The sequence below is a fragment of the Jaculus jaculus genome, chromosome 10 (assembly GCF_020740685.1).
Source record: "Jaculus jaculus isolate mJacJac1 chromosome 10, mJacJac1.mat.Y.cur, whole genome shotgun sequence".
Taxonomy (NCBI): domain Eukaryota; kingdom Metazoa; phylum Chordata; class Mammalia; order Rodentia; family Dipodidae; genus Jaculus; species Jaculus jaculus.
Window position 1 is genome coordinate 42,291,289 of NC_059111.1, and position 25,624 is coordinate 42,316,912.

At 39.3% G+C, this 25,624-nt stretch overlaps 1 protein-coding gene across 2 annotated transcripts; it reads right to left on the reverse strand.

The window, feature by feature from the left end:
- Positions 1-10,498: 10,498 nt before the first annotated feature.
- On the reverse strand, positions 10,499-23,896 carry Klhl31 (kelch like family member 31). Of its 2 annotated transcripts, XM_045160600.1 has the most exons (4): positions 23,629-23,896; positions 17,201-18,399; positions 12,765-13,503; positions 10,499-10,646 (listed from the first exon to the last, which is right to left on the reverse strand). In XM_045160600.1, the coding sequence occupies exons 2-3, from the start codon at positions 18,370-18,372 to the stop codon at positions 12,771-12,773; spliced, it is 1,905 nt and encodes a 634-aa protein (XP_045016535.1). In that variant the 5' UTR covers positions 18,373-18,399; positions 23,629-23,896; the 3' UTR covers positions 10,499-10,646; positions 12,765-12,770. The 2 variants fall into 2 exon arrangements, with proteins under 2 accessions (XP_045016535.1, XP_004660559.2); XM_004660502.2 differs by lacking the exon at positions 10,499-10,646 and having other exon boundaries at positions 11,405-13,503.
- Positions 23,897-25,624: the final 1,728 nt, after the last annotated feature.

The window sequence follows — 25,624 nt, forward strand, 5'->3', positions numbered from 1 at the left end:
ATTATGAAATTTGGTGCACCTGTGTTGGTGCATATATGTTTATGATTATAGTATCTTCTTGTTGGGTTGATCTCAAGTATAACGTATCCTTCTTTAACTCTTTGATTACTTTTGGCTTAAACTCTTTTTTGTCAGATGGTTAGTATAGTTACACCTGCTTGTTTTCTATTTCAATTTGCTTAGAATATATTTTTCCATCCTTTCATCCTAAAAATAAAACCTATCTTTAATGGTAAGATGGTTTCTTGAAGACAGCAAATAGATAAATCCATTTTTTTTTAATCCAGCCTGTTGTCCTGTATATTTTGATTAGAGTTGAATCCACTGATGTTTGAAATTATAATTGAGAGGTGGGACTTAATACCTATCAAGTTAAGACCTTGTGGAGTTTAGTGCCATGATTTTCATTTGCTTTCATGTATTTTCTAATTCTATTAATTGTTTTTCCTTCCTGTAGCCTCTTAAGTATGTCTATTCTTCTCTTCAGTGCAAAATATTCCATTTAATGTTCTCTGTTGATCTGGCTTAGTGCTCATATTCTCATAAACATTCTGTTATTATGGAAAACTTTTCTTTATTCTTCTCTTATGAGAGATATTTTTGCTGGGTATAGTAGTTTGGGTTGGCAGCCCTGGTCTTTCAAAATTTGAAATACTCCATTCTAAGCCCTTCTGGCTTTTGGAGTTTCAATGGAAAAATTGGATGTAATTTTGATGGGTTTTCCTTTGTAAGTTACAAGCTGTTTTCTCTTCCAGTTGTTAGCACACTCTGTTTTCTGTGTTTAGTGTTTTTGTTTGTTTGCTTTGAGGCAAGCCCAACAAACTAGCTTTTTTATGTGAAAGTGAGATGGGGGGGGGGGTGGAGGGATAGAATTGGCATGCCAGGACCTCCAAGCCACTGCAATCTAACTTCAGACATGTGCGTCCCCTTGTGTACATGTGCAACATTGCACACTTGTGTCACTGTGCATCTGGCTTACATGAGACCTGGAGAGTCAAACATGAGTCCTTTAGTTTTGCAGGCAAGTGCCTTAACTGCTAAGACTTTTATCCAGCCCTGGTGTTCTAACTATAATGTGATGTAGAGAATTTCTTCTTTGGTCTTGTACCTGGATGCCTCTCTTTTACTTGTGCCTCTCTTTTGTAAGATTCAGAAAATTTTCTTCTATAATTGTATTGAAGACATTCTCCATACCCTTAGTCTAAAGTTCTTCCCTCTTCTCGTATGTCCATTATTTGAATGTTTGGCCTTTTTAAGGTATGCCACAAGTTCTATTGGTTAGTACTTAAAAAAAAGGTTATTGATTTTGGCCTCCTAAATCTATTTCCTCTGTCTCGTCCTTAAGCTCTGATAGTCTGTTCTCAACATGATATATTTTGTTGGTAAGGTTTTCTTGGAAGTCATTTAAATGAACTATTTTGTTCTTGTTTCCCATTAGGTTTTTCTTCATCATTTCAATCTCTTCATTGAATTCCATATTTATATCTTGGTTCATTCCTGCTTTTGATCATGTCCTTATTGATACATTTCATTGTCCATTGAATTCTTTATATTTTCTTTCATTTTCTTTTAATTTTGATTAATGTACATCCATTTCATTCAGCCATCTATTGGAGTTCTTTTTGATTCACATTTTTTTTTTTTTTTTACCATCTATTGAGTTCTTTTTGTTGATTTCACCCATTTCATTCAGTGGTCTATTGAGTTCTTCTTGATTCTTTTCTATTAATTTACCTGTTTATTCTTATGCCAACATCACACTGATTTCAACTCTGTGGCTCTATAACACAACTTGAAATCAGGCATGTATTATCTCCCACTGTATTTTGTTTTGCTCAGGCTTTAAAGTATTTGTACCTCCAAGTGAATTTTAAGATATGTTTTTCTACTTCTGTAAAGAATGTCATTAGAATTTCAATGGCAATTGCATTGAGTCTGTAAATTGCTTTTTGTAACAGCTTAATTCTTCTAATCAATGAGCACAAAAGACCTTAAAAGACCTTTCCATCTTCTACTGTCTTTTGCACATTTCTTGAGTTTCTCAAAGTTTTCATTATAGAGGTTCCTTATTTCCTTCATTAAGTTTATTCCTGTTTTTTATTTTATTTTTTTTTTTTTTTGAGGCAGTTGTGAATGAAGTTGCTTCCTTGACTTTTTCTTTGGCTTATTTGTTATTGGTACATATTTTTATATGTTGACTTTGTATGAATGTTGATATTTTTGTATGTTGATTTTGATTTTCTTCCATTATTAATCTATCGAGTTGCTTTTGTTTCTGTTCCAGTTTATTCAGCTACTTGTTCATGACATCATTAAGTTTAATATGTTTATTGGAATTGCAGTTTTGAAACTTTCCTCTTAATAGTTTACATTGAAGACTTCTGGTATGGGACTAGGAATTACTAGTGTGGATATTTGCCTTGTTTTCTTGTATTGCTTTGTGTTGGGGTTTGCCCATCTAGAGATAGTCCTTTTTGTCTTGTTGAGAATGAAGTATCAGCAGCTCTTGTGGAGCCTGTGTTGAGTGGCCTGGTCAGTCTTGTTCTAGGTGGCCATGGGCTGACAGTCTATCCTTAGGTCTGGGCTGTGCACACTTGAATCTGAGTAGGCTCCTCTTTGTATGTGCAATTTCCCTGTGAGTCTGGGCTGAGAATTGTGACCACTTTGGGTGACCCTACTCAGGGCAGCACAAGTGGGCAGTCTGTGGAGAGAGGACAGCAGCAAATTGGCCTGATCTCCAATTCAAGCAGGCATGGGCTGAGGTAGTACCTGCAAGAGTGAATGGATCTGAGCTAGATTTTAACTTTAAGAACTCAGGAATAATCAATAGCAATAGCTTAATATGATATAGATTTTTGGTAAAGCAAGCTTTTCCTGGTTCAAAACACACACTGCTGGATAGCGAGATTCAGTACCTATGATAATTATTTTTAAATTATTTTATTTATTAGTTATTTATTTGAGAGAAAGAGAGAAGCTGATAGAAAGAGGGAGAGAGAAGAAGAGAGAATGTACAGGCCAGGGTCTCTAGCCACTGCAAAGAAACATGGGTACTGGGGGACTGAACCTGGATCCTTTGGCCTTGCCAGCAAGTGCTTTAACTGCTAAGCCATCTGTCCAGCCCAACACTAACTCTTTACAGTTATAGCCCTGTCACCTTCAGCATGTGGCTCCCAAAGGCAAAAGTCCACCAAGTCTTCAGAAGAATCTTTAAAAAGCCTCTGAAAGTAAATTCTGGCCTTCCTGAAAAGGCTTCCCTTTTGTAAAACATGTTTGTTTTTATTTATGAGAGACAGTGTATGGAGGGGTGTATGGGTGTGCCAAGGTCTCTTGACACTGTAAATAAATTTCATGCAGCAGTTTGTACATCTGGGTTTACATAGATTCTGTGGGAACTGAACCCAGGATGGCAGGCTTTGCAGGCAAGCAGCTCTAAGTGCTGGGTTATCTCCTCAGCTCTATCTTTTATTTCTTTACAAAATATATCCCTCTCCTTCAGACTTCAGTTCAAAGCTTCACTGTCTATCACTCTTCCATGAATAACCTATCTAAAGTATCTTTACCCATGATGGAAAGGGCAGGGCCATCAATGGAGACAGGTTTATTGTTTTTAAGGCTGTCAGGGTTTGAGTGTAAGCATCTACTTCCAGGAGTTTCTGTTTCCTGTCCTTAAGGCAGAAATGGCCTCGAGGTTTTTATGGGTAGTCTGCATCCTCTTAGGCTCCTCCACATCCTGGGAACATGTCCATCTGTGAGAAATATTTAAAGCAATTACCTGTAAATTGGCTTAGCTTTCTTTTAGGGCAAAGTGATGGAATCAGAATAGATATTAGTCCCAGAATGCAAGTATGTTGTAACCTGATGCATTATGTCAAGTAATGTGTTGTGTGTGTGCCAATATATCGATATGTGTATGGCTATATATATGTGTGTCTATATTCATTAGATATATTATGTATAGATAGATAGATAAGATACACACACACAAGCATTGAGTAAACACACTAGTTAAACACTGAGACTAGTCCTAACATGGTTTTGAATATTTGACAATTACAGAGAGAAAGCACACAGTTAAAAGACCACTGAGAAAAGAGATATCAAGCTTGTGAGGTTTCTTAAAAAAGAAATAAATAGTAAAGGTTTGGTTGTACACTTCCAAGCAATTTAGTTTTATGCTTCTAGCCATCTTGGAAATTCCTGGTTATCATAGCTTATGTATTCTATTGTACTCACCTTCAGTGATTTCATGGCAAAGGGAAGTGCCTTGCATTCAGTAGATACCCAATAAATATTGCTAATCAAATAAAGGAATATTGGAATAGGAAGCAGCAAGCAGTTAGGCATGATGGCATATATCTCTTTCCAAATGAATGACCTTATTCTATACACCACACATTTTTCTGGACATTGCATATGTAGCAGCAAATCAGGTAAACCATGTATTTACTCGAAGGAGCATATTCTACAAGGGATGTCAGAACATAAGCAAACCAACAAGATAATATGCAGAGATGGTAAGCTACCATGTGGTAATGTGAACCTGGTGAGCTAGTACCAGGGAGGAGAGTTTCTCTGACAAGAGCTGGAGAAAGTTATACCAATGGCCAGAAACATAGTACTGATTGGTCTTGGAAGAAGTACAAAACACCCACATCTACCCTCTGTTTGTGCTTTCTATAGATGAATACAACATATAGACCAAAAGGCCTATGATGCAGACCCTGGATCAGAGCCAGTGTGATCATTAGTATGATGCTTGGAAGTAAAGAATGACCTACAGGGCTGAAGAGATGGCTTAGCAGTTAAGCGCTTGCTTGTGAAGCCTAAGGACCCCAGTTCAAGGCTCGATTCTCCAGGACCTACGTTAGCCAGATGCACAAGGGGCGCACACGTCTGGAGTTCGTTTGCAGTGGCTGGAAACCCTGGCGCACCCATTCTCACTCTCTCTCTCTCTGCCTCTTTCTCTCTCTGTCACTCTCAAATAAATAAATAAAAATGAACAAAAAGAATTAAAAAAAAAAAAGAATGACCTACAAATGTAGTCATCCATGAGAGCAAGTACTGAGGTGAATCTATTTGTCCACAGGACTTAGGAAAAACAGAACTTAGCAATAAGTTAAGTGCTTGGTAATTCAATTGCTCTTTGTAGAGTTGGCTCTGCTCATCTAATTGAATGAAAGAGCCCCCTCCTGAAGATTCTGGTTCCTAACTGCCCCTAAGGAAACTACCTGGCTCATGAAGGTATTCCAGGACCATGTTTGGTGTGTGGCTATGTCCAACGAATATCTGCTAAACAATAACAAAAGAAATTCTTTGTGCATACACAATTTCTTCTGCTACCCACATACAGAATGCAGTAAAACACCTCTCAATTTGAGCTGCACTAACTGAGAAGGTTAGGAGTAAATAAGATGACTTAGGGAGAGATTATAGCCATTTTAGTTTCCTTCTTGCTCCTTCAGAATCCTCTTAACAGTAACTAACAGTCAACTTATATGTATCCTCCTTTAGATTCTCTCTATGTATGTATTCTCTTCTCCTCCAAACCTTCAGGTATTGGGAACTTCCCCATATAACTGGATTTAGGGAAATTAAGTACCCAACAGCTGCTTATAGCTTGGGCCTCCCTTCCTAGTCAGCTGCTTGGGCACTTCCTTCTATGTCCTGCAGGGCTCCCTTTATGGCAGGAATTTTGCCACCAGCACCTTTGTACCAGCCCTCAACACTTCAGATCAACTCAGCATCTAAGGCTCCTTCCTTCCTCCTCCCCACTTCTTTCTCTTAAAACTACAGCACCACGCCATTCGGGCAGATTAATTAGGGCCTCTTTCAGAACCCCCAAACACCCCACATATCCTAGAAGACCTTAGATGTAATTAATATCACTAAATGTGTTGTGAACTGGAAAGATAAACTAATGTATGAATTGGAGAAAGAGTATAAGCCTGAAGGGAAAATTGGAGTTAAGCAAGCTCAGAGACCCTGGCTGGCATACTCAGAACCAGGAATTTGTCTCCAGCTGGCTTCTATTTGCAGATAGTCTAGTCCCCTAACATGGATTTGGGGCTCAAATATATATATTTAAAAGCATTACTGCTACTTAAAATTTTCTAGATGTGATAAAGATGGCCTCAACAAAATGGTATTATTTACATACTCAAATCAAAGGCTGAACATCTTATGTTCACTACATCTCATTTGCTCATTTGGAAAGGTGAGGTATGAGAGCGAGGCCACGGGAATTTTTCATATAAAGAGTAATTTCACTGCAAATGATGATGTTCTTGAGACTGGGCCTGCTTGGCTGCAATCAGGGCCTAAATGGGACTTGGAGTTACACTTGACCTATAACTTTGAAATAATCAAGGCTGAGACCAAAGTTAAGAGTTTTGTCTGAGTTTTACATCAACTCAGTCTTACTAGTCTTCGAGCATTGCAACATGCTTCATTTCCCATTTCTTTTTGCTGTTCTTGTTTGGTTTAAGTGAATAATAATGCCCACTATGTAGAGAAAAAGCAAACACCCAATCATCCAATTAACTGTTTCATTATTTATTAGGTTCTTGTTAAATGCATCTTTATTAACAGTAATGAGGTTACAAAATAACACTACATGTATTTTTGTTTGTTCTCCCTTATATAGTACCAGAATGTTTTAAGAAAACAAATTTTCTGCCAAAATTTGCCAGATAAATAATAAAAAAAAAAAACCAGGAGTATCCAAGATAAGTATTTTATATCAAATTTCCTGAAAGGGTATGGTAAATGGTGTGCTTTAGGGTAGATGGCTAATATTTTACAGTATTCAGTTCTAGTAATTATCTCTGGAGGATTGATATTTTTTGTGACATGAAGGGAAACACTGTAATTAATGCCTTTAATTGTTGTCTGTGCTAGAAAACTTTCATCAGGACAGGGATTGGTATCTAGCTCATTTGGAGATTACATAAATTCATTTGGTTATAACATGAGCTAACTTAGTAGCCTAATTGAGTTTTGAAGATACTTGGCCATGATAATGAGAAAAAAAGATCTAATGCATTGCTGCAGTCAGGTTCTCATTGCTGGCAGAAATCACCCGATCAAGAGCAGCATTTGGACAAAAGGGGGTTAATTTGGGCTTACAGACTTGAGGGGAAGCTTTATGATAGCAGAGGAAAATGATGGCATGAGCAGAGGGTGGACATCACCCCCAACATAAAGTGGACAATAGCAACAGGAGAGTATGCCAAAAACTGGCAAGGAGACACTGGCTATAACACCCATAAGCCCACCCCCAAAAAATACACTGCCTCCAGGAGGCATTAATTCTCAAATCTCCATCAGCTGGAAACCTAGCTAACATCGAAGCTTATGCCCCCACCTGAATCAAATCACCACATTCCGACCCTGGTCCCCATAAACTAATAACCATACATGATAGAAAATATAATGCATTCAATCCAACTTTCAAAGTCCTCACATTTTTTATCAATCCTACTGATGTTCAAACATCTCCATAATCCAAAATCTTTTAACTGAGCCATAATACCAAAAAGCCCCCCTAAAACCATAATGGCACAAAATAAACATTCCACACTGCAAAAGATGGCAATGGGTATAGCAAAGAAATATTCAGCTAATACAAGATTTAAAATAATCAGGGCAAACATCAAACTCTAGCTTCAAGTCCAAAAACTCTAGCCAGGGACAAATCTCCAAGTCCAATAATTCTAACCAGCAACAAGTCTCTGATGTTCCAATTCCACCCCTCCAGCTAGGCTACCTACAGTCCTGTAAACCTTCATCCAGAACCGGCAGCTTTCATCTTTTGATCCTGGCATCTCTACTGGGTCTCCACTGCAACATACTCATACTCATGGCTCCATCAGGTCTCCATGCAGGCATTCAGCAAACCTGCTTCACACCTCCCATGGCCATTTCCAAAACACAAGACCTCATTGCAAATTCAATGACCCTCTCTTTCCTGCACTGCTTATACTCCACAATACCAGGTAGGGTGCCAATTTGTTAATCCAGGGAGGAATAAAGCAGACTTTGAGGAACAGGCCACGCCCTGAGCATTCAGGCCCCTTCAAAAGACTGCATTCTTTGTGCTGTCTCAATGAAGTTCAGCTGGCCAAATTTCAATGGCTGTAATCTCTCATACAGTTGCAGCTGAACAGGCAGCAGTTTTAGCTCAAAGGTTTCTTTCTGTGCCATATCCCACTGCTCACACCAGTCCACTTCTACACACTGCAACCCTGCACAAGTTCTCAGGACACAGGTATAATAACAGCAAGCCTCTCATACAAACTGCTTCTAGCCCAGTCCAGGCAAAGCACTATCTCACACTTGTAAGCCAAACCTCATAGTCCATAATTCTTACTACATTCAGCTCTTTTAACTCTGACCAGAACAGTCCATTAGGCTGTACTTACACAGCACTGCAAGGTGTCTCTTATGCCAAGGTTTCAAATCCTTCCACATTCCTCTTGAAAATTAGCTCCAAAATGCCAAAGCCACACAGTCAGGTATCTAGCAGCAAAGCCACTCTTGGTACCAACATTACTGACCTGACCAAGAGCAGTGTGTAGGAAAAAAGGTTGGTTTTGGTTTATAGACTTGAGGGAAGCTCCATGATAGCAAGGGAAAATGATGGCATGAGCAGAGGGTGGACATCACCCCTCTGGCCAACACACGGTAGACAATAGCAACAGGAGAGTGTACCAAATACTGGCTATAATACCAATAAGCCCACCCCAAACAACACACTGCCTCCAGGAGGTGTTAATTCCCAAATCTCCATCAGGTGGGAACCTAGCATTTAAAACACCTAAACTTATGGGACATACCTGAATCAAACCACCACATGCATATTTTCAGGTAAGTTATAATTTGCATACATGCTTATAAAACTCATTTAGTATAATTGTTGGTTTATCTTGAATCCTAGATATATTCAGTATGCACTTCCTTATTACCTCAGCTCTACCTCCTCAATCATAACAGTCCACCACTATTCAATCACTCTAGAGAACTAATTATTAATCTGTACCACTGCTGATCTTCTATTTGTAGCCATTATTTCAACAGAGGAAGAGCCTAACTAAAACAGTAAAAGCTGCATTAAGGTCCTGGAGTCTTTCTTATCAGATCTCTGGCTAATGTAGACAAGAGGAGCATGAATTTTATTACTTTGGCTGCTGAGTAACTCTATAAAGTTGAACTGTCACATTTGCTTAATCACAAAATTCAGGCATTATTTAAAAAAATCTGTTTCTTCCAGAAAAATACAGGAAGTATAGCTGGATCCTAAGACTTGGGAGTATAATAGAACATACGAAAGCACAAATCACAGTGAAATGCAGTAATATTTTCACTTGGGACGTGTGGAGAAATGGCTGTTTTCCTAGGAACAGCTGCATGGAGCAATTAATGAATCTGACTCATAGAGATTACTTAGATTCTGCTACATTTGTCTTTCAGTTAATAATGTGGAATGTGTAGGGACCCAAAAACTTTCAGCAACTCTAATGTACCATACCCTCTATCAACTGCAGGCCCCCAGCCCCAGGAACCCTGATGAGCCCAGATATACTCTCAGTCTTTAGATAAGCAATATAGAAAATAAATTAAATGGTAATTTCAAACCAGTTCTAACTGGTCTCCAATTCTATCTCTAGAAAGTCATGGCTGAGTTTTTGTACATCCTGTCTTATCAAGCTCAGGCAGATGAACAATCCTCTAATTTCAATTATTGCTCCTCATTTTTCAATTATAAAACGTTCTAGTTTTGCTTTTACTACATTTGGAGATGTTGGTTCTCCACGTTACAAAATACCTCTAAGGTCTCAATAGGAGAAACATCTATTAGTGTGCATAAGGGAATTATATCTATTTGCTCATTTATAATCTGTAATCTACAATGAAGCACCTTTTTCTCTCAAAATAACAATCTAGCATAATCTTTTTATTTGTACAGGTGTGTTTTTATAAGAACATAAAGATGCCACAGTCACCCTCACATAAGCTTTGCAAATTTGGCCCAAAATGGTAGGTTAAAAATGAAGAGTTTATCTCACTGGTGGCACTGCAAGAGCAAAAGGCTACATATAAATTGTATCCTTGATAAATTACAAGCTCCACGATTTATCCTATTCCATACACTATTTTCTTACAGAGCTTTAGTTTTCAGCATGGGTAGACATGCAGTAAAAGTAGCAGGTGCATTTGGATTTTTTTTAACTTAAAATTATTTATTTATTTGCAAGCAGAGAGAGACAGGGAGATGGAAAGAATGGGTGTTCCAGGGCTTCTATTCAATGCAAATGAACTCCAGATGCATGCTCCACATTGTGCATTTGGTGTTACACAGCTACTGGGTATTTGGGAAGAGAACCAGGGTTGTTAGGCTTTGAAGGCTAGCACCTTAACCACTGAGCTTTCTCTCTAGCCCTCATTTAGATTCCTTTTTTTTTTTTTTTTTTTTTTTTGAGGTAGGGTCTCACTCTAGCCCAGGCTGACCTGGAATTCACTATGTAATCTCAGGGTGGCTTCAAACTCACAGCAATCCACCTACCTCTGCCTCCTGAGTGCTGGGATTAAAGGTGTGCGCCACCACGCCCCGCTTCCTCTTTGTTCTTGATGAACCTGCTTACTCTCTGTGGGACAAGCAATCTTAGTGCATTATACTAATAGTGTCTTATTCTTAATTTGCAGTGTTTATAGTTTGTACTTCAGTGGTACCATTAAGTATTCTAGAGTAGAACTTTTCACAAGGGGTAATGATGTAAAATTATTTCACAAAGTGTTAGTGTTTTATATCACTCTTCACAGTTGGGATGAAATATTGTTGTCTCAGTATCCTAGGGGACTAATATCAAGAAATACCCCATCTTCGAGCAGGATACCAGTATTTCTGGACGTACAAGTCCCATATATAAAATGGCATATAGCCCACTGAATCCTCCTGTAAAATTCAAATTACCTCTAGATTACATACAATACCTAATAGAACTGCTGTGTTGTTTGGTTTGGGGAATGACAAAGAAATAACAGTCTATATATACTGAGTTCATATGCAATATGTTTCAAATATTTTCAGTTTAAGGGTGGTTCAATCTAGAGATGTGAGACCCAAAGATAAAGAGGGATGACTCTATTTTATACAGAAGTATAATATTATATACAACAGCAATAATCTATCTACACAAGGTAGAAGAGGATGAGATTAATGAAAACAAGATGTACCATTCCATATACCTAATTTAACTTTAAATTGCTTCTTAAAAAAATCTACATTATCCATAATTGATGTCACTTTCTTTCCAAAACAACAAAACAAATACACTATCAAAGAATAAATTCTAAGAAAGGGAAAAATATATATCATTTACTACTATCATTCATTTTCTCCCAAATTTTGCAAAAATGTTACAAATGGTAACAAGTGCATGTAGTTAGATCTGCAGAACAATTTGGAGTCCAGGACAGTAGCAAAGTAAATCAGAATGGGCATATAGTAGTAGTTTAATATTTCTATGTGAAATAAATCTCTGCTAGGTCTTTAATTGGGAAATCAATAAAATGGGGAACAATGGCATACATCAACAGGAGGGACTATTCATTCATCCAATTACTGCCAAATCCAAAAACTCCAAATCTTTCCTTCATTCTCAAGATACAAAGAATGGGGCACATAAAATTATTGTTATCAGCTGTATAACCCTTGGGCCAAGTTAAAGTTAATAATTCTTAAGGACACGGTGTTATTTGGTGATATTCCTAGGGTTTACATTAGAGGTACTGCAGGTTTTGATCATGTCGGGATTAGGGTAAAGGCAAGGCTCTCAGAGCTGAGACTGGTGGGACTGGTCTGTGATCTCAGCTACTTCAACAGCAAGGCAGTACAATAGGAGGTTCAAGGTGAGCCAGGGCTACAGTGAGTTCAAGGGTTTCCATGGTGAAAGCCTGTCTCAAAATGAAAAATAATAAAACAATAAAAGGAAGGGTAGACATGTAGCTCCATGGTAGCATGCACAGGCCCTCTTATCCAACAACAATAAATAACAAGTAAAACTCCAGTTTTATCTTTAGGATAAAGCTTAGGAGAAATGACAAAATGATTTAAATGTGTACATTAGATGATCAATAGCAATTACCTCTGGTGGAGTAGGATTTCAGGAAAGATAATGTATTGGGGCCTGAGCAGTGAAGGTGAGGGGACTCAGCACTAACCCAGACTGTCAGTTTGTCAGCCCTTGGCAGGAATCTGTTTCTTTCTACTCAGCTCTCATCTCCCTGAAAGTTTTATGGTTTTGTCGTGAGAATTAAGATAGACTATTTCCGTTTAAAAATAAAACCAATGAATGTTTTCAACGTTCTAAACCAAACCAGAAAACAAACCTTTCGGCAGGTATTGCTTAATCACATAAGCTTCCTGTGCACTAACATGCAGAAGAAAACTCACAAATGCGGGTTCTGCACATTTTTAGCAGAGATGCCACGTAGGAAGAGTGCCTACAACAAATTCCGTTTGCCACCCAGTGGCCGCAGAAATAAATTGCTTCTTTTGTGGGCTACAGCCTTATTTAAAAGGGCGGGGGGAGCGGTAGATTATGCCCGTCCAAGAATGTAAAGCTTCCAAGATAGGTGCCTAGGTAAGTTTTAAAGCTCAATCATTATAGTAAACGTTACATATTTTCCTTGTAGCTGACTCAAAATTTAACCGCGTGGTTCTCTGAATAAAAGACACGCTCTCCCTGCGTCTCTGCCTCTACCTGGGTTCAGATGCTGACCGGAACGGAGGAGACGGAGCTGGCCCGGGACTCCCGAGTCACGCTGTTGGGCATGGCGAGGGTGCAGCAGGACACGCCCACGGTGGCCTCGGGCAGCTCGTCGTCCTCCGTCCACTCGTTGAGCTCTGGGCTGAAGCACTGGATGCACTTCTTGTATTTCTTCTCGCCCTCGTTCCAGCCGCCCACCAGGTAGGCGCGGCCGTGCAGCGCCGAGGCGCCCGCCGTGCTCACGCCCACCGGCAGCGGCGCCGCGTAGCTCCACTGGCGCGCGGCCGGGTTGTAGACCTCCACGGCCAGCACATCCACGCGCTCCCCGCGCGGCCCCAGCTGGCCACCCCCCATCACGTACACCCGGCCGCCCAGCGCCATGGCGCAGTGCCAGCCCCGGGGCGTGCTCAGGCCGGGCAGCTCCTGCCACGAGTCGCTGGCCGGGTCGTAGGCGCACACGGAGCGCGAGTAGGCGCCGCCCACGTAGCCGCCAGTCACCACCACGCGGCCGTCGGCCACCGCGCTGGCGTGGCAGCAGCGCGCCTGCGCGAGCGGCGCCTTGGGCTGCCAGAGGTTAGCTGCCGGTGCGTAGCACTCCTGCGAGGCCAGGCTGCCTTCCGCGTTGCGGCCGCCCACCGCGTACAGCAGCCCGTTGAACGCGCTCAGGCTGAAGTGCGTGCGCTTCTGGCTCATGCTGCCCAGGTGGATCCAGCTGTTGAAGCGCGGGTCGTATCTGCAAAGGACAGAAGAGTGTGACCACTTTGCCTTGCTCTGCAAACCAGCTTGTGGGAATCCTGGCTGATGGTTTGCTCTCAGCAAATACAAACGTGTGAGGTCAGGCATTGTGGCCCAACCCCCTCGTCCGTTTATAAGACCTTTCCTTTAGCTATTTGTAGAAGAGCACCTCATAGATAGAAGGATCGCTGTGAGTTCAAGACCAGCCTGGGACTAACAGAGTGAGTAGTTCCAGGTCAGCCTGGGCTAGAGGAAGACCTTACCTCAAAAACAAAACAAACAAACCAAAAACCTGTCTCAAAGAAGGTGGAACACACAGACCTCCTCACATGCACACATATAGACAAATAAATTTGGGGGAGGGAAGATCCCTTAAGTAGATGTGTTGTACGTAGGGGTGGAACATTCTGCCTGTCTTCAAACACCAACGACCTCCGGTTCCTTCTTGCTGCTTAATTAAGATGAGCTTGCCTGATTGACTTTCCCCATTTCTTAGAAAGCCCTCTTTGGCACGCTGGCACATTGCAGCAGGTAACCCATGCATCTAGGCTTCCCTCATCTGTTAGAGAAGTCCAATGGCTTGCTTTTGTTTGTACACCATTATTGGTGGGTAAAGGTTTTAGTTTATAAAGATTTGTTTTATTAATGCTATAGTATTTTCAGGAATGAAAGCAAAACTGAAAAAGCTGATGATCACAAGGAAAAGTAAGCAGTCCTAGTAACCTAGTAACTGGATCATTTCTTAGTAGTTCAGAAGTACCACAAATACAAAATTCACTGCTTAAGTTTCATGTTCATCTTTGTCCAATTCTACTTCCAAACAGAATCTTCTGTGTAGCTAGAACATTAGGAGCTGAAGATGTGACTCAGTGGTACGATGAGTGCTTTACATATATGAGGCAGTGGGTTCAATGCCCAGCACTGCAAAGGAAAACATTAAAAATCAATCATTTGGATACTTTTAAGTGATGTAGATACTCATATGATATAATAATTTTAAAAATTTTCATGAAATACTGTACAAATCTTTGATCTTGCATTAGTTACACTTGACTTTGAACTACTGTCATATAAACACAATTTTGTCAACATTTCATATCTATCTATCTATCTATCTATCTATATGCTTAATTTTTGTCATAAACATATGAAAGTAATATGGCCTTTTAAATTCAATTTTAGAAGGATTTGGTATGTTTTTATTCCTTCCATATGTGTCAAAATTATATTTTCTTTAAAAAAAATTTTTTGTTTGTTTATTTGAGAGCGACAGAGAGGAGGCAGAGAGAGAAAGAGAGAGAGAGAGAGAGAGAGAGAGAAAGAGAGAATGGAGGCACCAGAGCTTCCAGCCTCTGTAAACGAACTCCAGATGTGTGCGCCCCCTTGTGCATCTGGCTAACGTGGGTCCTGGGGAATTGAGCCTTGAACCAGAGTCCTTAGGCTTCACAGGCAAGCGCTTGACCACTAGGCCATCTCTCCAGCCCAAAATTATATTTTCTGCTATCCATTCTTCAAATATTTAGTTTGCTGCCACATTTTTAATGATCTCATTCTGTTTGCCAGTTATGAATCTCACAATTGCAAATAGTAGGAACTGGCAATAAATTTTGCATTATTTTATTGTTTCTTAAAACAGTGTTGAAAGCTAAATTTGTATCCAGTTTCTTTCAAAAGTCAGTGCATTGTGATTAGTAATCAGCAAGAATGCGGAAATGTGAGCTGCTGCCTATTGGAGAGATGACTTCTCTGGGTATCCAGTTTAGTTTATCATACATAAAATTAAAATAACCATGTCTATACTTACAGCCTTATTTGAAAAATATAGGGTGCATATAGCAAGTGAAGAGTGAAGAAGACAACCTATAGAATGGTGACAAAATCTTTGCTAAGTGTATGTCAGAGATCACTATCTAGAATATATAAATAACTGAAAAATATTAAACACAAAAACACCAATCAATAATTGGGTTAATGAACCAAATAGACAGTTCTCAAAAGAAGAAATACAAATAACCAATAAACATTTGAAGAAGTCAGTATCATTAGCCATCGGGGAAATGCAAATTAAAATTGCTTTGAGATTCCATCTCACCCAATTCAGAATGGCTATCATAAAGAAAAGAAATGACAGCAAATACTCGTATATGGGCAAAGAGGAACCCTGGTACACTTTTGGTGAGAGTGTAAAGTGGTATAGCAACTGTGGATATCAGTGTGGAAATTCCTCAAAAACTGAAAGTAGAACTACCATACTATCTAACTATTCCACTCATGGATATATACAAGAAGGATTATTTTTGTTGTTGTTGTTTTGAGATAAGGTCTCATTCTAGCCCAAGCTGACCTGGAACTCACTCTGTAGTCCCAGGCTGGCTTTGTACTCCCAGCAATCCTCCTACCTTTGCCTCCCAAGTGCTGAAATTAAAGGCATGTACCACCACACCTGACTTTCAGAAGGATTCTTATATCAGCATTCCACAAAAATACTTGCACACTCATGTTTATTATTCCACTGTTCACAATAGGTAGGAACTGGAATCAACTTAAGTACCCATCAACAGATAAATGGATAAAGAAAATGTGGTACATATCTCAATGGAATTTTGTCAGCCATTAAAAAAATGAACTCATTACACTTTCAGGGTTGTGGATAGAAGTGGAAATTATATTAAACAAAATAAGCCAAACTCTGGGCTGGGGAGACAGCTTTGAGGTTAAAGTGCTTGGCTGCAAAGACTTACAACCTGAGTTTGATTCCCCAGTATCCATGTAAAGCCAAATACACAAAGTGGTGCATATATCTGGAGTCTTTTTACAGTGTTTGCAGGTCCTGCTGTGCCCTTTCTTTCTCTCTCTCTCCCTCCTTACCAATAAATAAAAATATTTTTAAAAATAAGTCAGGGCTGGAGAGATGGCTTAGTGGCTAAGGCACTTGCCAGATCCCACTTAAGCCAAGCACACAGAGGTGAGGCAAGTGCAAGGTTGCACATACCCACTAGGAGGCACAAGCATCTGGAGTTCAATTGCAATGGCTGAGGCCCTGGTGTGCCAACTCTCTCTCTCTCCTCTCTCTCTCTCTCTCTCTCTCTCTCTCTCTCCTCTCTCTCTCTCTCTCTCTCTCTCTCTCTCTCTCTCTCTCTGTGTGTGTGTGTGTGTGTCTTGCTCACTCTAAACCATAAAAATAAAATAAAATGAATGTTTTCTTTCATATGGTTGGTGTGTGTGTGTGTGTGTGTGTGTGTGTGTGTGTGTGTGTAGTAGAAAAAGGAAACGAAAGAGGAGGAAAAGATCTTAAGGTAGTGAGGGGATAATGGAATTCCTGTGACATGAAAGCCAAGGAAGGACTGTTTCAGGACACCCAAGGGAACCACAAAGGGGGAGGAAGGGGAAGGGGAGGAAAGTAGAAGAAGGTAGTGAATAAGAACAAAGTATACTGACATGTATGTGTGAAACTGCAATTATAAAACCATTCACTATGCTAACTTAAAAAATTAAAAAGAAGAAAAAGAAAAATCAAGAATGAGTAACATACATATAGGCAGGCACTTTATATAAAATATGGTACATATCTAAAGTGGCACCATCATCATTATTACTGGTACAATGAACTAAGCTAATAGGCATGATTACTCTACTTTTACATCAAGTTTCCCATATTTTGAACCATTTCAGTTTAGCAATAAAATGTCAGGTACCTGCAGAAATTGCTGACTGCATGCTTGGCTTGATTTCTTGCATCATTCTGGTCTTCACCACCGGCTACATAAAGAAATCCATCCATCACAGCCACACACTGATTAAAACTCTTGGCTGGCATTTCTGTGAGCTTGCTCCATCCATTTTCAGGATCTCTATACAAAATGTCTCTACTAAGAGACTTCTCAGTCAGGCCTGGGCGTCCCCCAACAGTGATAAGAACTCGGCAGCCCCCTCGGATTCTTGTCCGCCTGGACTGTAGTGTGTTTTGATGATATGGCAGTAAGTGGTAGTTCATAGCATCCACAAGAAGTTTGTGACAACCAGCATCTTGCATCATTCTTGGTACAGATTGAACATAACTGACCAAGTCTTGTGCAGAGATGGTACCAAAACGAATATTGCTCAAAAGATCTGCAGCATATTTTACCCTCTTTGGGTCAAATTCTAGCCATTTCATTGCAATCTGGAATGCTACTATCTCAGAAGGCAATTGTAAGTCATCATCTATAAGAAATTCATTAATTTGCTCAAATGTAAGTTTCATAAATTGATCTGATTCTGCAAATTCAATGAAGTTATCCCGGATAAATTTCTGGGCTGTTGATTTTGCATTTTTCAAGGAGTATGTTTCAGCAATGTTAACAACATACATGCAGTTCTCAACACTAATCTCTTGAATGAGAAAATCACTGCATATCTTTACAAGAGTGTGGATCTGAAGATAAACAGCAGCAGAAATGATGCTTCCTATTGTGTATAAAGACAAGGTCAGCTTTCCTGTATAGGCATATGCAATCACTGTGGCTAGGCCTAAAGGTGCAATTTCATTAAGCTCCACCCTCTTAGTTAATGAATCTTTTTTTAAGATGTTGTAAAAATACTCACTGCATGAAGCCATCACTGACTTATGAACATCAAAGGACTTGGTTTTGGTACCAATGACTAAGTCACATAAAAAGTTCTCTTGTCGCATCTTACTTAAACCTTGTAAGAGATTGGGGCCATAAGAAACATCTGTTAGTTCAGAAGAAATGCAGCTGAGACCATCACCTCCCTCCAGGAGCCCATTCAAGGTATTCAGTTTGTTTAAGGGGCTATCTTCTACAATTAGGGTCATCTCGTTGATATCTACTTTGTTCTTTCTCACAGTCTTCTTTTTAGGTGCCATGTTGGCAAACACACAGTCAAGAGCTTGCTAAAAGAAAAAAGAAAGAAAGGCATGGTTTTATTTTAATTGTGCTTTGGATTTCAAGCTACTATACTGACAAACTGTTTTATAAGACAATATTTTATAATGGCATAAAGTAGATTGATCATCAAAACTACATTTAAAGACATGAAGCTATATGGATATCTTATTAACATTATTTCAAGCATCAAACACTGAAGATGATTGCAGAACATTTTATACTACTAAATTAAATATCTCATAAGGTGTATTGCCAAATGATTATTGTATAGCAGAAATGGTGTATGTGTCTGTGATCCCACCCTATGTCAGTGGGAAAATCCACAAGCTCACAGGCCAGCAAAAATAGCACACATGCAAGCGCAAAACAACAGAAGAGACTGACTCCAAAAGAAGGTGGAAGGAGAGAATGAACACCCCAAAGTTGTGCTCAGACTGCCATATGCATGGCATAGGCTGGCATGGGCATGCATACACATCATCAACTGCATCCATACAACCAAACTCAGACATAGGAACCTGTACATACATCATACGTGCGCATACAAACATGCATACACACATGTATGAACAGGTAACCCTCAGCTCCCTGAATAAAAAGAAGCTCCAGAAGAGGACAGCATAAGACCTAGTCCTTTTCATATTTGTATGGATTACTTGTTTCCTCTAAGTTCTACTGCATATAGTCCATTTCTCCAGGGCCACACAGTATCCAAGAAAATCAGGTAATGGGAAAATTTATTCTACCTCATAAATAGGCAGAATTTTATTCTGCTTTTATAAGGACAGGCTCATGTTGGCCTTAAACTCTTAATTCTCATTTCTCAGCTTTCTAAATGCTGAGACCACCATGTGGGACAGTAGTTAACTCCCAGATTGTTTTGCAAGTGTCTTCTTTAACTCAAAGACAGAGAATGGGCATGCTAAAGCCTCTTAGTCTTATAAATGAACTCAAGACACATGTGTCACTTTGTGTGTCTGGCTTTACCTGGGTACTGGGGAATCTAACTCAGGCCATCAGGCTTTGCAAGCAAGCATCTTTAATCAATGAGTCATCTCCCCACCCCTAGAGTAGGATTTTTAAGAGCCCACAAAGTCACACTACAGTAACCAATTTCTTTAGCTCTCTATAGAGAAGGTGGAGAAGAGAAACAGTCAAGTGACTATTTAAGAGACTATTGACATCAGCTGGCAGATAACTTCCTAGTGGTAGTATATTCTTGAATTTAAATTCAGTCTTATAGAGCTGCTCTATATTCTTTTTTTCTGTTTTTGGAGGTAAAGTCTCATTCTAGCTCAGACTGACCTGGAATTCAATATGTACTCTCAGGGTGGCCTCGAGCTCATGGCAGTCCTCCTACCTCTGCCTCCCAAGTGCTAGGGTTAAATGTGTGCGCCACCACACTTGGCTCGAGCTGCTCTATATTATGTTTCTGGGGCTATTCCTCACAGGTGAGGCCATCTGTCCACCTGACCATGTGTTCTCAATGCATATCCAGCAGAGCAGTCTGAGGATCAGACCCTGTGTTGTGATCAAGGCTGCAGTGGTGTTCACTGGCTTCTATATTTCAATGAATGCTCTTCTTGTGGCCGCACTTCTCTATTTCCACAAAGCCATTGCTTTCCTCAATTGTTCTTGGGATGAGGGGACTAAAGATTGAACCAGAGATATTTCACATGCTAGGCAAGTGCTCTCCCAACTAAGCTGCATCCTCAGCCCCTGCTTTTCTAAACTGGACTCTTACCCTATTGTAGAGAAGGCTACTTCTGGATCTATGGACCATCAGAGCCCAGAGGCTCTATTCAGAAGCCCTTCATCAAACTCTTCAGACACCTCACACTGGAAGCCTTTCAGGAGGTTCCAGATGCAAGGCATCTGACATTGGGGATATATACCCACTGACCCTCATCTTGCCACCTAAACCATAAGCATTTTTCCATAAACATCTTTATGAGCAAGTAGCCTTAAAGGAAAGTAGTTATAAGTGGGTAGAGTATACATAAAAGGAAAGTGGAACAATTTGATTCATTTTGACTTACTCATTTTTGATCATCAAGGAAGTGAAAACTGAGTTCTTGTACTTGTTCTACTCTATTTGACAGGCTTGAGGCAAAACATCCAACCTCAAGAATTTTAGTTTAACCATCTGTCAGTTGGGAAGATATGACCCTTTTGATTCTGAATTTTGTTTTGTTTTGTTTTTCAAGGTAAGGTGTCACTTTAGTTCAGGATGACCTGAATTCACTATGTAATGTCAGGGTGGCCTCAAATTCATAGCAATGCTCCTATATCAGCCTCCCCAAATGCTGGGACTAAAGGTGTATGCCACCACACCCAGGCTGATTCTGAATTTTATAGCGAAAAATACATAGCTGGCTTTTGCTGCCAAAACTTGCATGATATGGTCTTGCATTACTTGTTTCCCCTCAATATAGCCTTCCATAATCCTAGAATCAATTTTTGATAAGTCTTTCCTGACTGAGCCAAGCACTGTTAACTGCTGAACCATCTCTCCAGCTCTTGAAGGTGAAATTTAGTTGGACACCTGGCATTTTATCTGATAACCTTGTTCTTAGTTGCTATCAGGTGCACCCATGAGTCCTGAGTCCTGTGGAGTGTTCTGAAATACATTGTACATATATCTTTAGGTTATTTTTCTGTAGAGTGGCTCAGAGCTTTTTGCATGAGGTGCCCCCAAAACGTATATAGAAATAGCTTAGCCCTTAAGGCACTTGCATACAAAACCTAAGGACCCAGGTTTAATTCCTGAATACCCACGTAAGCCAGCTGCACAAAGTGGCACATGCATCTGAAGTTTGTTTGCAGTGGCTAGCAGACCTAGAGCACCCATTCTCTCCCCCGCCTTCAAATAAATAAATGTAAGTAAAGTAAAGATTGGAGATAATGACTTATCTGGAGTTTTTTTGCAGCGGCTAGAGGCCCTAGAGAACCCATTTTCTCACTCTCTCAAATAAATAAATATAAATAAAATGAAGTAGATTGGAGATAATGACTTATCAAATAAAATCCAAAAAAGTACCCCCACAATGCATGACCTACAGTCCCCATAGGGATAACTGGCATCCATAATGAGGAGGGTCCTTGCAGAGGGGGGAGGACAGGGATGGAACCAACATGTGCTCTTTATACACTGCGTATGTACGTAACTAATAAAGAAAAAATTGGTATAAAAAAGAAAATAGGGCTCCTTATATATATCACCAACCAAAATTATTGGATGGAGAGCATGTGAAATAATTCTAAAACATCTTATTGCACCCTAAAATAAGGTTCGCAAGTATTACTGTGTACATACTTAAGGACAAAAGGAACAGAATGCAGAGGCACTTACTCTGTAGATTTGGGAAACATTTTGACATTAAAACCAACAACACACTGAGGAAAATATAGGTCTATAACTCATGTTGATGTAAACAAATACACTAATATGTTATAGTTTTGGTTAAAAGCAAGATGCTTATACAGACTGAGGCTGCATACTTATTAATGGTAAAAGTATTTTTATAGTAGAGAGCTTCAGACTTTAATTTGGTCAAAGAAGCAAAACTAATATCATCATAATGGCATAAACTTAAATTATGTAACTCCAACCATGGTTTGGAGGAGAATAGGAAAGTTTCCAGGAGAGAAAGGAAGAAGGGGAAGAGGAGGAGAAGTATGGAAGTAAACATTACTTTAGTGCTATTATAGCCAAGGATGTATACTACAAATATGATTTTTATAAAATTGAAATCTCTGCTTTTCAAAAGTGTTATTGATTTACAAGCTAAGGAAAAACTAAAAATCTGTCCTACTTTAAAGAGACTGTTTACTAATACAACATGAAATGGTAATTGTATATTATGAGGAGGGTGTAAAGGACAATGTGAAGAAAATTGGCAGAACTTGGATGAGGTCTATAGACTACAGTGTTACCAGATGATTGTATTCCAAGTTTATCTCCTCATCGTGATGTGTATAATGAATAATTCAGTATTACCTTGTTTAAAAATTTGTTTACTTATATGGAGGGATAAGCTAACATGACAGTGTACCTTCAAGTTAGTCCAGAAAAGTAAATGTCTTGTATTATGTAAATTCCTAAATAATTTTTCAAAGAAAATATTTTTTTATCAAAAAAATCCAAAGAAGTATATAATCCAATATACACCCAGAACCCTGGGATAATTATAATTATAATGTTGCCAAGAGGTGGATATATACTATACACTTATCTACAAGTAGGCAAGCTCATGTGCACATATTGACATTAAATTTTTTATGTTCCAAAGCCAACTTCTGGTAAAAGCTTCTAGAACTGGCTATAGAAAAAAAAAAAGAGTTGTCATTTTTATATTTAAGAACAGTCTTCTTGTTACCAGCACCTTTACATACTGGGAGAGATGCTACATTGGCAAGCTAAGGAGCCACGTGTGCTTAAGTGTCACTGTCACTCTCATGCCAGAAGGATCTGGAATCATGCCAAGGGTGGGAATCAGCTGTGCTGCTCCCTGTCCCTGTCACATTCCAGCGGTTGCATCTGTCAGGACTTGTCAGCTCTACCTCCCAGAATAGAAACAGGTCTGGCTGCTGATACTTACCATTTTAAGTCTAACCAAAGAGAGTTTTCCAATTTGCCCTTTCATCTCCAAAATATTTTTGTAAATATGAAACATATACCACAGTAGGGACATGTGCATGCTTAAAACAAAAGATCTGGTTTTGTTGTTTATGTCAAATAACAAATGTTGGGTATTTGCAGGAATATTTTTATTTTGTTAATAAGTTATATTTTGGAGAGTCAAGGAGTTTTCTGAATTTTGTGCTACCAATTTAGTTAAAACTGGTTAAATTATATCCCAACTGTTGACATATCAAATGTTTGGGATATTAAAAATAACTAAAGACAGAATTCTAAATTTTGTGAAAAAAAAACAATTTTTTGCTTCCTCTTCCCTATAAAAAAATCATAAGCTTTAGAGACTTAAAATTGTCATTAAAATTACAGATAATTTTGCTTTTGTAGGGTATTGCTCATGTATTTCTGTTACTTTGTCAGTTTTTTTTTTTTAATCTATTATGTTTCTCAAATTTGAAGAAAATGTTTCTTTCTCCCAACTTCAGATTAGTGACCTAAGCTGTCTGACTCAGCTGGAGTCTTCCTTCAGGAGAATAGCTCTAGTATACAATCACAGAAAGCACCATCATCTCCCACCCCACACAACCATACATACCCCAGGATCCAGAAGATATGGGATGGTGAGTGTGGACCAAGTTCCTCTCCTGTCTCTGTGAAGTGGTAGCTGGACTAGTGATGATGAAGTTTAAACAGCAGACTCCTCTTGGGTTGTGATCAGTGGAGAAGGAGAAGGAAAATCCAGCGCGGAGCCACCTGACAAATGCTAGTAACAGCAATTTTTAGAATAACCCTTTGATGTCCACCGGAGGAATATAGTTGAGCTTACCCTCTGGCCAGGAGCAGCAGTGGGAGCCCTTCTCTTGTCTTTGGCTTTCAACTTTGAGTGATCCAGAGAAGAGGGCTGTACTCTGATTGGTGGAGAGGGCTTGGGTTTCTTGACCTGGCCAGCTTGTTATTTGTTTACAATTCAAAGACTCAGCTAACTTGGATGTGTGAAAAGAAAATTAGCTAGGAGAATATCTAACTGTACTTGCTAGAAACAGGAATTTAAGATTAACAAGAAGGGAGGTCGTGGGCAAATTAATAACTAGGAAGATAAATAGCCTAGTCACCTCAGGTTCTCTGAGAAGACTGGTTATAAATAGATTGTTCTCCACTAGAGGAACAGATACTTAACCAAGATGTGGATGTTTTGAAGCACTTCAGTTTGGCACTACTATTTCATAATTTAATGAAGCAAGGTTTGTGACAAATCCTCTATCAGACATTGACCTATAGGGAGGCCTAAGATAAACACACATTGCCATACATGTGTTTTGGGGATTATCTACTTTTGCAACATTTCACATGAAAAAAAATAATTCAGCCGGGCATGGTGGCACAAATCTTTAATCCCAGCACTTGGAAGGTGGACGTAGTAGGATCCCTGTGAATTCAAGGTCATCCTGAGACTACATAGTGAATGTCAGGTCAGTCTGGACTAGAGATAGATCCTACTTCAAAAAACAACAACAAAGTAATAATAATAATAATTCAAAAGATTGTCATTGAACACAAACTTTTTTCCCTGGTGCTGTTTGTGACATTTAGAATTTTTTTTAATATTTTATTTTTAAATTTATTTATTTATTTGACAAAGAGGAAGAGGAAGAGAGAGAGAGAGAGAGAGAGAGAGAGAATGGTCACACGAGGGCCTCCAACTACTGCAAACAAACTCCAGGCACATGCACCACCTTGTGTATCTGGCTAATGTGGGTCCTGGGGAATAGAACCTGCATCCTTTGGCTTTGTAGGCAAGCCTCTTAACCACTAAGTGATCCCTACAGCCTCATTTTAGATTTTTATTAGCATACAAACAACTAGGTTTCATTAGGGCACTTGTCAAATGTTTGTTTGTGTTGCTTCTCTTTCTTTTTCTCCCGTATCCACCTTTCCCCTTACTCTCCCTGAGTAGCATCCTTTTTGCCTTCATGTCACATGTGTCCTTTTGCCCTGCCCCCATTTCCAAACACCTTGTGTCCCCACTTTTTGTTCTTCTCTCCTGTTCTCCTATCTAGTTTCATAGTTTATACTTACTTTCACAGTCCCATGAATTCTCCCTTACAGAGTGGGCCTCAAATCCAATCAGAAAGCAGTTGGTTATCCCATAACAGTCATACCACTATTTGTAGACACATCTTGCCTAGCAGGTTTGTTGAACACAGCGTTCACAGCTTGGTAAAACTGTTGTTGACTTTTCTTTCTCAGCATCCTACATAGCACCTTCTGACACCCTAGCCAGCTAGCAGGAAGGCTAGCCAGCAAGGAGGAAGCTTTCAGATAAAAATTCTAGCTTGATTTCTCTATGCCCTGCAACCACGTTAGGAGGGTTTTTTAAAAAAATTTATTATTGCTCTAATATTTTGCTTGTTATAGATCTTGTTTAATTACTTATTTTATCTTGGTTTAACTTTGGTAGGTCATATTTATCTAGACGTTCATTCATTAGATTTTCCAATTTGGTACAATATAGGTTTTAAGGTATGCCTTTATGATTTTCTGGATTTCACTGATATCTGTGATAGTGTCTCCGCTGTAAATCTGAGGTGTTT